A 16,500-nucleotide genomic window follows, 5' to 3' on the forward strand; every position below is an offset into this window, starting at 1 on the left:
AAACATTTTATTTGCTATCAGTCTATCAGCATTGATTGTATTATTGCTTTTATTCATTATTAAGGAGCTTCAAATGATTTATAGTAGAACCCATTTCATGAAATGAAGTCTCCCATCTAATACATGTGTGTAGTGTGGCTCGTAGTTGCTCATTCCATTTTGGGTGTGTGGATTGCTTGTTAGACACATAACACAAATGCACTCCAAATCTGAGCATTTATGCTGCTTATTATCATTTACTTTGTAATATATAAAACATTACATGATCAAAAATATACACCACCTGATTCATTTTCTCCTTACATGCAATTAAGGTGTAACTAAAATTAATGTGATAAGACCAACCCTAGAGAGAAATAATATGTGCCAAGGCATTTCCCACCATATCTTATCTGTTACTATCTGTAAAACATAGGACGTCCACACTACCTCTCAAATAAGCTACCATTTCTCAAGTACATTTGCGGTGTGGCTACCCATCTCGTAAATAATTTAGACCCGATCTGAAATGCGAATGGCCATAAAGTTTTAAATGGACAACACGGAAAATGGTCAATCGTTTGAGCTATGGATTTATAGGAAAACAACTGACCAGCATGACACAAAATGAACAGTCTGATTCTAGAGTTACAGATATATGTAGTCAACGAAGTATCTTTTTTAGCACTGTAATGTGATATTTGCCAAAGCCTCAAGGACTGGTGAATTTGAATTTATCTCGATACCGTCACACGGACTCCCTCTCTAGTCAGGCAATGTATGTGTTCCTATTTTTTTTCTTGAGATTTTATAGGATCAACTTTGAAGGGGTCAGTTTCTTTGTACAGTTGTGATGGTTTGTTTGCAAATGTCTGGGTTTTCCCAACAAGTTTGACAAAACGTAGTACAACTTTTGTCGTTATACTGCACTGTTTTCCAATGTTCTTGTCGCATATTTCTGTCAATTCCTGATCCTTTGTGAGATCCAAGTGAAGTCGTCATTCGAGGTTTTTCGTTTCGTCGATGCCTCAAAAATAACCATTACAAATAGAATAGAATTGTCAATTGACTGAAACCAAGCATGTCAACTTTATATTTATTATTATAAATTGGATACTGTTCAGCTAAAAGTGGTGTATGTCTGAATATACAGATTCATAGGAACAGTTTAAATCTGGTTTATAGGTACTGTTCAAAACACTTTGATACAACTGTTCCTAGTAATCATGACCATGCCCTTAGTAACAGTGAAATTATTACAGGCATATTACAAAGATAACAAAAGACAGGTATGTAAGTGAATTACGAATAAAAAAATGTATGTAAATATGCCTAGCAAAAAGACCATGTCCATAGCAACAGCTAAACGATGGTTTCTATTGCAAAGATGAAACTGGGGAAGGGTAGGCATGTGAATAACAATTCCATAAATGTAAGCAAATATGTGTGGCCACAAGGCCACACCCATAGCAACATCCAAATACTGAGTTGTGCTACAATACCATTGGCAATATTTTTTTAGTAATTAGGCTATATCTTAACAATGCTAACTTCAAATCGTTAATTGCATAATTAATGATTTTTTGATAATTAGGCAATATGTTAACTATGGAAGCTCCAAATTTCACGTAGTATCAGATAATTAATTTTCCAATTGAGGAGTACATCATGTATAATACCAAAAGTTCAGAATTTTGCATTCCAAAAATGTGGAGGACCAAAAATTGATTTGCTCTTATGGCAGGCATTCAGTTTAAATCTGGTGACTTGTAAAGGTGATCCTGTGTATGCAGAATCAGCTAAAAACAAATTTTGTTTGCATGATTAACAATCATATTTGTTTCATTTGACTGTAGTGAGGGTGATGCTGTCCAAGTGTATGCAGAAGCAGCTAAACACAATCTGACAACAAATGGAAATGTTTGGTTTGTGTCAGAGCATGCATTAATTGGTAAAGCTCTCCAGCAAGCACCCGAAGGTAATGCTTTGAAAGTTACTATTTTGTTTAGAAATTTGTTGAAATTTAGCACAACAGAACTCAGGTTCAGTGTGTTATAGGCATGGTGAAATGTGTGTGTGTGTGTGTGTGTGTGTGTGTGTGTGTGTGTGTGTGTGTGTGTGTGTGTGTGTGTGTAAACAACTATTCTTTTTGATCAAAAATCAAAAATCTATAATTCCAAAATTACTGTGAATTGAAATTCACATTACAAAGTTAACAATGGGAATGGGTAGGTAAGTGACTAAAGAGTCCAAAAAATGTATGCAAATATCCCCAGCAACAAGACCATGTTCATAGCAACAGCCAAATACAGTTGTGCTACAACGCCCTTGGCACTATTTTTTCTTGTCAGTTGTATGATTGACATACTTATTTCTAGGTATGATTGACATACTTATTTCTAGGTATGATTGACATACTTATTTCTAGGTATGATTGACATACTTTTTCTAGGTATAATTGGTGTTCACTTGATGAATGGTACAGATGAACTCTCCCATGTAACTGACGCTATTCATATCATAGCAAAAGCATTGAAAAGTTTCTTTGAAGAAAATACAACAGCGCCACCAAAGACCTGTCAAAATTCTGGTGATTTTTGGCAAGATGGACCTTCATTTTACAGGTAAAATTGTTTGTTTTCCAAAGTACATTGTTATTAGACAACTTTGACACCAAATTCAGGTTGAGATTTAGGTGAATGTCTAGTCTACCTTTGAAGGGTTCCACTTACTCTAAAATTTACTGAAATTCTTTATCATTTTATTGTATAGCATGATATCTATTTGATATTTGTAATACTTAAATCTCTGAAGCTTACAATAGTGATATGTATTTGATTAGATCATGAGGGACTGTGTTCAAAATCACAAACTTTTTGAAGGATATAAAAACAATAGTTAAGTGTTAAAGCTGCCACTGATGGCACCCATACTATTACTAACTACAGAAATTACAGAACAGTGGTGTTTAACAGGAACTAAGAAAAATGTGATTTTGTCCAAACTGATTTAGTTGATGTCAGTCATAAAAAGTCACTTTCACTAAGTTTCTGTATGTTGTATGACTTCTCTAGAAAAAAGATAAATCAAATTATTCAAATTAGCTATGGTCAGACCCTACACTGGGATAAGAAATTCTGAATAAGTAGCTATGAACAGACCCTACACTGGGATAAGGAATTCTGGATAAGTAGCTATGGTCAGACCCTACACTGGGATAAGAAATTCTAAATAAGTAGCTATGAACAGACCCTACACTGGGATAAGGAATTCTGGATAAGTAGCTATGAACAGACCCTACACTGGTTAAGGAATTCTGAATAAGTAGCTATGGTCAGACCCTACACTGGGATAAGGAATTCTGAATAAGTAGCTATGGTCAGACCCTACACTGGGATAAGAAATTCTAAATAAGTAGCTATGAACAGACCCTACACTGGGATAAGGAATTCTGGATAAGTAGCTATGAACAGACCCTACACTGGGATAAGGAATTCTGGATAAGTAGCTATGAACAGACCCTACACTGGGATAAGGAATTCTGGATAAGTAGCTATGGTCAGACCATACACTGGGATAAGAAATTCTAAATAAGTAGCTATGAACAGACCCTACACTGGGATAAGGAATTCTGGATAAGTAGCTATGAACAGACCCTACACTGGTTAAGGAATTCTGAATAAGTAGCTATGGTCAGACCCTACACTGGGATAAGGAATTCTTGATAAGTAGCTATGGTCAGACCCTACACTGGGATAAGGAATTCTGGATAAGTAGCTATGGTCAGACCCTACACTGGGATAAGGAATTCTGGATAAGCAATGAGGGAGGTAAACTCAATTACTTAATGTAACTTGCACCTTTGTTGATCAGTCAATTAGAAATAGGAATGAAGATGTAAGTATAGTATACCCCAGTGTATGGCAGGTCACTTTATTGCTATAATTAATTTACTTCCCTACCCCAGTGTATGGCAGGTCACTTCATTGCTATAATTCATTTACTTCCCTACCCCAGTGTATGGCAGGTCACTTTATTGCTATAATTAATTTACTTCCCTACCCCAGTGTATGGCAGGTCACTTTATTGCTATAATTAATTTACTTCCCTACCCCAGTGTATGGCAGGTCACTTCATTGCTATAATTCATTTACTTCCCTACCCCAGTGTATGGCAGGTCACTTTATTGCTATAATTCATTTACTTCCCTACCCCAGTTTATGGCAGGTCACTTCATTGATATAATTAATTTACTTCCCTACCCCAGTGTATGGCAGGTCACTTCATTGCTATAATTAATTTACTTCCCTACCCCAGTGTACGGCAGGTCACTTCATTGCTATAATTAATTTACTTCCCTACCCCAGTGTACGGCAGGTCACTTCATTGCTATAATTAATTTACTTCCCTACCCCAGTGTATGGCAGGTCACTTTATTGCTATAATTATTAGCCCCCAAAGGGCGAAGTTCGACGGGGGCTACTACGTTGGCCTCCGTTCAACTGTCCATCCATCCGTCCATCTGTATCCACCTGTATCTCCAATATGCATGCGCCATTTTCAACCAAACCTGGTACAAATGTGAGATGTTATAGATGGCATATACACGTCACTTGGTTTTACAACCCTCATGACAACAGCGAAATAGCGGCCATATTTGTCTTAAATGATCACACTTTGCCCAATAACTCTTGAAGTTTAAGAGATAGAGACCTCATTCAAGTTTCTTCACCCATGTTATCAATCATGAGGTTTTTAATGGCACATTACTTTTGACCTTGACCTCCATCTTCAAGGTCAAATAGCCATATTATTGCCAAAGTGTGTATGTATATCTTTGATATGCATGTCAGATGCTATAGTCTGCAGTAACAGCACAATGGTGGCTATATTTGTCATAATTAAGTAATATAATTCATTTACTTCCCTACCCGGTGTTTAGATCAGCAATTGTTCATGACATGGTGATCCCATCAGTGATATGCAAATGAGGTCTAAAAATGTGTCTTTTTGGTCAAAAATCTAAAATTCTAAAACTAATGAGCTGATTAGGCTGAATTGTTGGGAATGTTGTTTAGGGTGTTTGGGTTAAGAATTGATCATAACGTTGTTTAGGGTGTTTGGGTTAAGAATTGATCATAACGTGATGATTTTTATTCAGTGGCAGTGATATTTGTAGTGAACAGTCATGATTTACAGCACAACTCAAAAATGTTAATACATAGAGACTACATCCAAGTGACTGCCCCCACATTGCCAGGTTTAAACTTTCTTTTGAGACATTGACCTTTGGCTTTGACTCTGATCCTCAGGTTCAATTATTGAAATTCAGCAATTTCCTGCATTATCATCATTTGAAATCATGTCTCTATTCAGTCGCATAGAAGTCAAGTATTTGAAGGGTGCTGTGACTTCTACAAAGACTTGTTATATCTGAAGTGTGTGTATGAGATTAATTTTTGCAAAAACTGTTTCATCTATATTTCTTTCCATGTGTAAGTATTGTTGTATCTGACCTTCGACCTTTATTCTCACTGAAAGGACTTTGATAGACACAAAGTTAAAGAATGGAGAGACTGGACAGGTGTCTTTCAACGTGCAAGGAGACAGAGCAACTCCTTCTTATGTGATTGTCAATTCACAAAAGGTTGCAAACACAGGTACTTCTGTTCCAGTCAAGGTTGGAGAATGGGACTTCCAGACGAAGTTAAATGTAGAAAAATCAAATATAGTCTGGCCAGGTGGAAGAATGGGTCAAAAACCAGAAGGAGTGTCTCTGTCTTCAAGACTGCAGGTATTTAAAGGGAATTAAAGTGTGGCTAGAAATATCATTAATTTATTTAGGATGTTTTAGAGTCTGAAAAGAGAAGCAAATCTGTTTATAATTAGCAGTCAACATTTCTTGAATCTCTTGGGGCTTTGTCAGAGAGAATATGAATTGAACCTTTGGACATAAGCAGCTGGTTGAAAGGCAAAGGATACTCTTTAAATTCACCATGATTGGTATGTAATTTGCATGTAATTTGCATGTAATTTGCATAGATTGAAGTGGTACGTGGAAGTGATATATACCGGTAGACTTGGTAGGAATTCACCATGATTGGTATGTAATTTGCATGTAATTTGCATAGAATGAAGTGGTAGGTGGAAGTGATATATAGGCCTTGGTAGGAATTCACCATAATTGGTATGTAATTTGCATGTAATTTGCATAGATTAAAGTGGTAGGTGGAAGTGATATATAGGCCTTGGTAGGAATTCACCATGATTGGTATGTAATTTGCATGTAATTTGCATAGATTGAAGTGGTAGGTGGAAGTGATATATAGGCCTTGGTAGGAATTCACCATAATTGTTATGTAATTTGCATAGATTAAAGTGGTAGGTGGAAGTGGTATATAGGCCTTGGTAGGAATTCACCATAATTGGTATGTAATTTGCATGTAATTTGCATAGATTGAAGTGGTAGGTGGAAGTGATATATAGGCCTTGGTAGGAATTCACCATAATTGGTATGTAATTTGCATGTAATTTGCATAGATTGAAGTGGGAGGTGGAAGTGATATATAGGCCTTGGTAGAAATTCACCATAATTGTTATCTAATTTGCATGTAATTTGCATAGATTGAAGTGGTAGGTGGAAGTGGTATATAGGCCTTGGTAGGAATTCACCATAATTGGTATCTAATTTGCATGTTATTTGCATAGATTGAAGTGGTAGGTGGAAGTGGTATATAGGCCTTGGTAGGAATTCACCATAATTGGTATGTAATTTGCATAGATTGAAGTGGTAGGTGGAAGTGGTATATAGGCCTTGGTGGGGAACTTCTCGTTAAACATGTTGTCAACAATTACAATAACAAAGCAACAGTTGACAACATGTTTAACAGAAGTTGCTTTGAAATGCCTATTATTTACGCCTAAGTTCTTATTGATGCCAGGTCTGTACTGAAAAGTGAAAGTGAATAAAACCAATGCATTTGATTTCTTTTAAAGTGAAAGTTTTTATTAAACATAGTGAATTCATAAGGTATCATTTCTCTTTAATTAGCAAACATGGCCATGCCTTAAAGATAAGAATGGTGGGTAGTCAAGTGAACAAACTTTTCAAAAATTGGCACAAATATACCTAGCAACCAAGTCCACAGTCAGAACAACATCAAAGTGGCTAGCTATTACAAAGGTAGAAACACTGGTGGGTATTTCAGTGAATCAGCATTCACAAAATGTACACAGCAACCATCAAAATGCCCATAGCAACAACCAAACAATTACCACGTGTCTTGTGCATATATGATAATAATATCAGGTACCTGTCAACTTAGCTCAATTAACTAAATGATGTCCAAATTATCAAACATTCTAAAACACTTTCTTCAAGTTGTGCTCATCAGTGCCACTTATTTTCCATGTGCATTATTTTCAACTGTGTATCATCTTATCTTTGTGTTACAGATAACAACTATTGAAACCCATCCCTTTGTATTTGTAAAACCACTTGAAAATACAGGGGAATGTAGTAAAACAATTAATGCTGTGCAATGTCGCAAGCATAATGCTACAGGGGAATGTAAGTTGACATACAAGTATATTTACCTTACAAGTCCATCTAATCATGTATGTTATAATGCCTCTTTATCATTTCTGTAGGTGGTTTTAATCAGTTCATGTGTAAAATATTCAAATAAAGTTGAACGTTATGTATGTATATATTAGACGTACATGACTGTACATTTGGACTTTGTAGATGTGTATGTTGGGCTAAATTGAAAATTTAAACCATTTTCCAGTAGATAGACACATACTAAAGTCTTTTCTATTTATACCATTACAAAGTGGTTACCAGCTGGTAGTCCAGACCAAATGTTTGCTATCATTGTGGTACTATTACTACTGTTACAGAGTGGTCACACCAACTGGTAGTACAGACTAAATGTGTGCTACCATTGTGGTACTATTACTACCATTACAGAGTGGTAATATAGTGTGTACTATTACTACCAGAGTGATCAGCAGGTGGTAGTACAGACCAAAGGTGTGCTATCATTTTGGTACTATTACTACCATTACAAAGTGGTAATACAGTGTGTACTATTACTACCATTACAAAGTGGTACTATAGTGTGTACTTAGTCTATTACTACCATTACAGAGTGGTCACCAGCTGGTAGTCCAGACCAACTGTGTGTTATCATAGTCTGCACTATTACTACCATTACAGAGTGGTCATCAGTTGGTAGTCCAGACCAAATGTGTGTTATCATTTTGGTACTGTAGTGTGTACTATTACTACCATTGCAGAGTGGTCACAAGCTGGTAGTCCAGACCAAATGTTTGCTATCATTGTGGTACAGTTACTACCATTACAACGTATTCACCAGTTGGTAGTCCAGACCAAATATATACTATCATTGTGGTACTATAGTGTGTACTATTACTACTATTACAGAGTGGTCACCAGTTGGTAGTCCAGACCAAATGTGTGTTATCATTCTGGTACTATAGTGTGTACTATTACTACCATTACAGAGTGTTCACCAGGTGGTAGTCTAGACCAAAGGTGTGCTATTATTGTGTTACTATAGTCTGTTGCAAAGTCCAACAGCTATGATGTCAGTACCGTACTCATTCTCTAGCCGTCAGCCAGTGATGATAATGTGACTCCGCTACACTCATTTACTATAGCTTGTTAATTGAATCATAGTTTTTTGTGACAGAGTGTAGTGGAGCCATAGATTCAGTCAGTAGACAGGCTATAGTGAATGATTGTAGTGGAGCCATAGATTCAGTCAGTAGACAGGCTATAGTGAATGAGTGTAGTGGAGTAGTCATAGATTAATTCAGTCAGTAGACAGGCTATAGTGAATGAATGTAGTGGAGCCATAGATTCAGTCAGTAGACAGGCTATAGTGAATGAGTGTAGTGGAGTCACAGATTTAGTCAGTAGACAGGCTATAGTGAATGAGTGTAGTGGAGCCATAGATTCAGTCAGTAGACAGGCTATAGTGAATGAGTGTAGTGGAGTAGTCATAGATTAATTCAGTCAGTAGACAGGCTATAGGGAATGAGTGTAGTGGAGTCACATATTCAGTCAGTAGACAGGCTATAGTGAATGAGTGTAGTGGAGCCATATATTCAGTCAGTAGACAGGCTATAGTGAATGAGTGTAGTAGAGCCATATATTCAGTCAGTAGACAGGCTATAGTGAATGAGTGTAGTGGAGCCATAGATTCAGTCAGTAGACAGGCTATAGTGAATGAGTGTAGTGGAGTAGTCATAGATTAATTCAGTCAGTAGACAGGCTATAGTGAATGAATGTAGTGGAGCCATAGATTCAGTCAGTAGACAGGCTATAGTGAATGAGTGTAGTGGAGCCATATATTCAGTCAGTAGACAGGCTATAGTGAATGAGTGTAGTAGAGCCATATATTCAGTCAGTAGACAGGCTATAGTGAATGAGTGTAGTGGAGCCATAGATTCAGTCAGTAGACAGGCTATAGTGAATGAGTGTAGTGGAGTAGTCATAGATTAATTCAGTCAGTAGACAGGCTATAGTGAATGAATGTAGTGGAGCCATAGATTCAGTCAGTAGACAGGCTATAGTGAATGAGTGTAGTGGAGTCACAGATTTAGTCAGTAGACAGGCTATAGTGAATGAGTGTAGTGGAGCCATAGATTCAGTCAGTAGACAGGCTATAGTGAATGAGTGTAGTGGAGTAGTCATAGATTAATTCAGTCAGTAGACAGGCTATAGGGAATGAGTGTAGTGGAGTCACATATTCAGTCAGTAGACAGGCTATAGTGAATGAGTGTAGTGGAGCCATATATTCAGTCAGTAGACAGGCTATAGTGAATGAGTGTAGTGGAGCCATAGATTCAGTCAGTAGACAGGCTATAGTGAATGAGTGTAGTGGAGCCATATATTCAGTCAGTAGACAGGCTATAGTGAATGAGTGTAGTAGAGCCATATATTCAGTCAGTAGACAGGCTATAGTGAATGAGTGTAGTGGAGCCATATATTCAGTCAGTAGACAGGCTATAGTGAATGAGTGTAGTAGAGCCGTATATTCAGTCAGTAGACAGGCTATAGTGAATGAGTGTAGTGGAGCCATAGATTCAGTCAGTAGACAGGCTATAGTGAATGAATGTAGTGGAGCCATAGATTCAGTCAGTAGACAGGCTATAGTGAATGAATGTAGTGGAGCCATAGATTCAGTCAGTAGACAGGCTATAGTGAATGAGTGTAGTGGAGCCATAGATTCAGTCAGTAGACAGGCTATAGTGAATGAATGTAGTGGAGTAGTCATAGATTCAGTCAGTAGACAGGCTATAGTGAATGAATGTAGTGGAGCCATAGATTAATTCAGTCAGTAGACAGGCTATAGTGAATGAGTGTAGTGGAGTCACAGATTCAGTCAGTAGACAGGCTATAGTGAATGAGTGTAGTGGAGCCATATATTCAGTCAGTAGACAGGCTACAGTGAATGGGTGTAGTGGAGCCATAGATTAATCCAGTCAGTAGACAGGCTACAGTGAATGAGTGTAGTGGAGCCATAGATTCAGTCAGTAGACAGGCTATAGTGAATGAGTGTAGTGGAGCCATAGATTCAGTCAGTAGACAGGCTATAGTGAATGAGTGTAGTGGAGCCATAGATTCAGTCAGTAGACAGGCTATAGTGAATGAGTGTAGTGGAGTTACAGATTCAGTCAGTAGACAGGCTATAGTGAATGAGTGTAGTACGTAGAGTCACAGATTCAGTCAGTAGACAGGCTATAGTGAATGAGTGTAGTGGAGTTACAGATTCAGTCAGTAGACAGGCTATAGTGAATGAATGTAGTGGAGCCATATATTCAGTCAGTAGACAGGCTATAGTGAATGAATGTAGTAGAGTCACAGATTCAGTCAGTAGACAGGCTATAGTGAATGAGTGTAGTGGAGTTACAGATTCAGTCAGTAGACAGGCTATAGTGAGTGAGTGTAGTGGAGTCCCTCAAGATTCAGTCAGTAGACAGGCTAATGTGAATGAGTGTAGTGGAGTCACATATTCAGTCAGTAGACAGGCTACAGTGAATGAGTGTAGTGGAGCCATAGATTCAGTCAGTAGACAGGCTATAGTGAATGAGTGTAGTGGAGTCCCTCAAGATTCAGTCAGTAGACAGGCTATAGTGAATGAGTGTAGTGGAGTCACAGATTCAGTCAGTAGACAGGCTATAGTGAATGAGTGTAGTGGAGTCACAGATTCAGTCAGTAGACAGGTTATAGTGAATGAGTGTAGTGGAGTCCCTCAAGATTCAGTCAGTAGACAGGCTATAGTGAATGAATGTAGTGGAGTCACAGATTCAGTCAGTAGACAGGCTATAGTGAATGAGTGTAGTGGAGTCACAGATTCAGTCAGTAGACAGGCTATAATGAATGAGTGTAGTGGAGTCCCTCAAGATTCAGTCAGTAGACAGGCTATAGTGAATGAATGTAGTGGAGTCACAGATTCAGTCAGTAGACAGGCTATAGTGAATGAGTGTAGTAGAGTCCCAGATTTAGTCAGTAGACAGGCTATAGTGAATGAGTGTAGTGGAGTCACAGATTCAGTCAGTAGACAGGCTATAGTGAATGAGTATAGTGGAGTCACAGATTCAGTCAGTAGACAGGCTATAGTGAATGAGTGTAGTGGAGTCACAGATTCAGTCAGTAGACAGGCTATAGTGAATGAATGTAGTGGAGTCACAGATTCAGTCAGTAGACAGGCTATAGTGAGTGAGTGTAGTGGAGTCATAGATTCAGTCAGTAGACAGGCTATAGTGAATGAGTGTAGTGGAGTCATAGATTCAGTCAGTAGACAGGCTAATGTGAATGAGTATAGTGGAGTCAGATATTTAGTCAGCAGACAGGCTAATGTGAATGAGTATAGTGGAGTCAGATATTTAGTCAGTAGACAGGCTAATGTGAATGAGTGTAGTGGAGTCAGATATTTAGTCAGCAGACAGGCTAATGTGAATGAGTATAGTGGAGTCAGATATTTAGTCAGCAGACAGGCTAATGTGAATGAGTATAGTGGAGTCAGATATTTAGTCAGTAGACAGGCTAATGTTAATGAGTATAGTGGAGTCAGATATTTAGTCAGTAGACAGGCTAATGTTAATGAGTATAGTGGAGTCAGATATTTAGTCAGTAGACAGGCTAATGTGAATGAGTATAGTGGAGTCAGATATTTAGTCAGTAGACAGGCTAATGTGAATGAGTGTAGTGGAGTCAGATATTTAGTCAGCAGACATTTGCAAGGCTAGGGTGAATGAGTGTGTAAGTGGAGCCACAAATTCGGCTAGTACATATGATAACAAAATCAATAATATTCTTGTTGACATTTCAGTATTGACTTTTTACAGGGTCAATGATGTGTTGTGAAGGATTCTGTATTGACTTATTGGTTAAACTATCCGACAATTTAAACTTTAGTTATGATGTACATTTAGTGGAAGATGAACGATACGGAAGTCTAGAAATTGTAACCACTCCAGCTATGAATCTAGGTGGCAAGGTAAGCTTAAAGGCTTAGAGTATATTGTATTGATTTTGGATTGTTATATCTTAAAAATATATAGTACTTCACACACTTCATTTCACATAACAGTCTTGTAGTACTTCACACTTCATTTCACATAAGTCATTAGTACTTTGCACACTTCATTTCACATCAGTCTTATAGTACTTCACACACTTCATTTCACATAACAGTCTTGTAGTACTTCACACACTTCATTTCACATAACAGTCTTGTAGTACTTCACACTTCATTTCACATAACAGTCTTGTACTTCACACACTTCATTTCACATAACAGTCTTATAGTACTTCACACACTTCATTTCACATAACAGTCTTATAGTACTTCACACACTTCATTTCACATAAGTCATTAGTACTTCACACACTTCATTTTACATAACAGTCTTGTACTTCACACACTTCATTTCAAATAAGTCATTAGTACTTCACACACTTCATTTCACATAACAGTCTTGTACTTCACACACTTCATTTCACATAAGTCTTGTAGTATTTCACTTCATTTCACATAAGTCTTATAGTACTTCACACACTTCATTTCACATAACAGTCTTATAGTACTTCACGCACTTCATTTCACATAACAGTCTTGTAGTACTTCACACTTCATTTCACATAAGTCTTGTACTTCACACATTTCATTTCACATAACAGTCTTATAGTACTTCACACTTCATTTCACATAAGTCTTATAGTACTTCACACACTTCATTTCACATAACAGTCTTGTAGTACTTCACACTTCATTTCACATAAGTCATTAGTACTTCACACACTTCATTTCACATAACAGTCTTATAGTGCTTCACACACTTCATTTCACATAACAGTCTTATAGTACTTCACACACTTCATTTCACATAAGTCATTAGTACTTCACACACTTTATTTTACATAACAGTCTTATAGTACTTCACACACTTCATTTCACATAACAGTCTTATAGTACTTCACACATGTCATTTTACATAACAGTCTTGTAGTACTTCACACTTCATTTCACATAACAGTCTTGTAGTACTTCACACACTTCATTTTACATAACAGTCTGATAGTACTTCACACATGTCATTTCACATAACAGTCTTGTAGTACTTCACACTTCATTTCACATAACAGTCTTGTACTTCACACACTTCATTTCACATAAGTCTTATAGTACTTCACACATGTCATTTCACATAACAGTCTTATAGTACTTCACACGTCATTTCACATAACAGTCTTATTGTAGTTCACACTTCATTTCACATAACAGTCTTATTGTAGTTCACACTTCATTTCACATAACAGTCTTATTGTAGTTCACACTTCATTTCACATAGCAGTCTTATTGTAGTTCACACTTCATTTCACATAGCAGTCTTGTAGTACTTCACACACTTCATTTCACATAAGTCTTATAGTACTTCACACATGTCATTTCACATAACAGTCTTATTGTAGTTCACACTTCATTTCACATAACAGTCTTATTGTAGTTCACACTTCATTTCACATAGCAGTCTTGTAGTACTTCACACACTTCATTTCACATAAGTCTTATAGTACTTCACACATGTCATTTCACATAACAGTCTTATTGTAGTTCACACTTCATTTCACATAGCAGTCTTGTAGTACTTCACACACTTCATTTCACATAAGTCTTATAGTACTTCACACTTCATTTCACATAACAGTCTTATAGTACTTCACACACTTCATTTCACATAACAGTCTTATAATACTTCATACATGTCATTTCACATAACAGTCGTATAGTACTTCACACTTCATTTCACATAACAGTCATATACATGTAGTACGTCCCACTTCATTCAACATACTAGTAACAGTCTTGTAGTACTCCACACACTTCATTTCACATAAGTCTTAAAGCACTTCACACGTGTCATTTCACATAACAGTCTTATTGTAGTTCACACTTCATTTCACATAACAGTCTTATTGTAGTTGATTTGATTTGATTTTATTTTATTTTATTTGGCAAAAAATATTCTCGAAACAAAAAAACAAAAACGGAAATAACACAAACAAACAAATACAGCATGGAATACCTTTGCCGAGGATAACACAAAAAAGTTTTAACAACTTATTTCCATTGTGGTCCTCCAACATGAAACATTACATAGCATAAAAAACGACGAAAAAAAAAACAGTACATAGCAGACAGAATATACTAAAAAAACTGACTGACCCAGCTACTACATATGGAGCGAGGCCAGTCTACAGTAAATAAACGAACTCACTTTCTTCCAATTCATACAATTTCTCGTACATAAAAGCTTTAACACTTTTCTTAAAAAGTTGCAAAGAGCTGACATTACGAATACACGAAGGTAGACTGTTCCAGATTTTTGCGCCAGATAAACGGAATGAATGTTGACTCTGAGTATTGAAGGTTGGAATATAAATAGAGGAAGAACTAGATCTGGTGTTGTATGAATGCCTACTACCGGTTAGTCTGAAATGATTGGAAAGTAGTTCACACTTCATTTCACATAGCAGTCTTGTAGTACTTCACACACTTCATTTCACATAAGTCTTATAGTACTTCACACATGTCATTTCACATAACAGTCTTATTGTAGTTCACACTTCATTTCACATAGTCTTACAGTTCTTCACACATTTCACATAAGTCATATAGTAGTTCACACTTCATTTCACATAAAAGTGGTATGGTACTTCACACACTTCTTTTCACATAACAGTCTTATTGTAGTTCACACTTCATTTCACGTAACAGTCATTTAGTAGTTCACACACATTATTTCACATAACAGCCCAATTACAAAAAAGTTTGTGAGACCTTGATATTGAAAGTTGAATTATAACAAAGTATTGGAGACCATAACACTAAAAGATGCTGGGGTTTTTTGGCAGACAAATGGTTACACCAAGAAAACGTGGAATGGTATGGTTGGTGAACTGATCAATGGCAAAGCAGATATGATAGTAGCACCACTTACTATCAACAATGAAAGAGCTCAGTATATTGACTTCTCCGTACCATTCAAGTACCAGGGATTAACTATTTTAGTAAAGAAGGTAAAAAAGCCTAAAGGATGACAGGGAAGGGCAATAGTGGTCAGGGAGATGTGATGGATATTTGGAGGGAAATATGATGGATATTTGGAGGGAAATATGATGGGAAATATGATGGATTTTGGAAGGAAGTATGATGGATATTTTGAGGGAAATATGATGGATTTTGGGAGGGAAATACATTCAATTTGGTTCTTGTAAGGAGGGAAAAGTAATTGCCAGATGTTAAATATTTATGACATTGACTCGGTGGCCAATGCATTTTTAGCACAACTGAACTACAATGTAGGTTCAATAGTGCTATAGGCATCGAGCGGTGTCTGCCCGTCTGTCTGTGTGTGTGTTGCTAACCCAATTGCCATGGTATTTGGTGGGGACATTACTTGTGGGGTCTAGTTGGGAAATTGTTCAAATGAAAATGATCGCATCACAGGTGTGTGATTTGGGTCAAAAAATGTGATTTTTTGTCAAAAAACTTAAACTACTGGGCAGATTGGTGCAAAATTTGGTGGGAACATTCTTAAGGGGGTGTAAAGATTTGTTCATGACATGATGATTCCATCAGTATTATGCAAATTAGGGCTAAAATGTGTTGTTGTTTTTTAAAAATCTTTAATGTGAAAACTACTTAGCAGATTGGGCTGAAATTTAACAGGGATGCATCTGTGGGTGTATAGATGAAGAAATATCAAGCATATAATGATCTCGTCAGTTATATGCAAATCTGGTGTAAAGATGTGAATTTTGGTCAAAAATTTATATCTCAAAAAGTACTTGGTCAGTGAGACTGAAACTTGGAACTTGGACTTGAAACATAGGACTGGTTGATTTTTTCAAAAGTTACAGTATTTTTAGTGTCAAAAATATGGCTATTTTTCATGACAATTGTTTAGTACCTGATGAGTTGA

At 36.8% G+C, this 16,500-nt stretch overlaps 1 protein-coding gene across 1 annotated transcript in view; it reads left to right on the top strand.

Annotated features, from left to right (window-relative positions):
- LOC144441941 (glutamate receptor ionotropic, NMDA 1-like) overlaps window positions 1-16,500 on the top strand; it is a 166,961-nt gene that overhangs the window by 112,268 nt on the left and 38,193 nt on the right. Inside the window, exons 4-9 of the mRNA XM_078131207.1 lie at window positions 1,836-1,957; window positions 2,432-2,603; window positions 5,521-5,773; window positions 7,435-7,549; window positions 12,361-12,512; window positions 15,431-15,595. Of these exons, the coding sequence (XP_077987333.1) occupies window positions 1,836-1,957; window positions 2,432-2,603; window positions 5,521-5,773; window positions 7,435-7,549; window positions 12,361-12,512; window positions 15,431-15,595 (979 nt within the window). The remainder of the gene's footprint in view (window positions 1-1,835; window positions 1,958-2,431; window positions 2,604-5,520; window positions 5,774-7,434; window positions 7,550-12,360; window positions 12,513-15,430; window positions 15,596-16,500) is intronic.

Source organism: Glandiceps talaboti, chromosome 11 (genome assembly GCF_964340395.1).
Source record: "Glandiceps talaboti chromosome 11, keGlaTala1.1, whole genome shotgun sequence".
Taxonomy (NCBI): domain Eukaryota; kingdom Metazoa; phylum Hemichordata; class Enteropneusta; family Spengelidae; genus Glandiceps; species Glandiceps talaboti.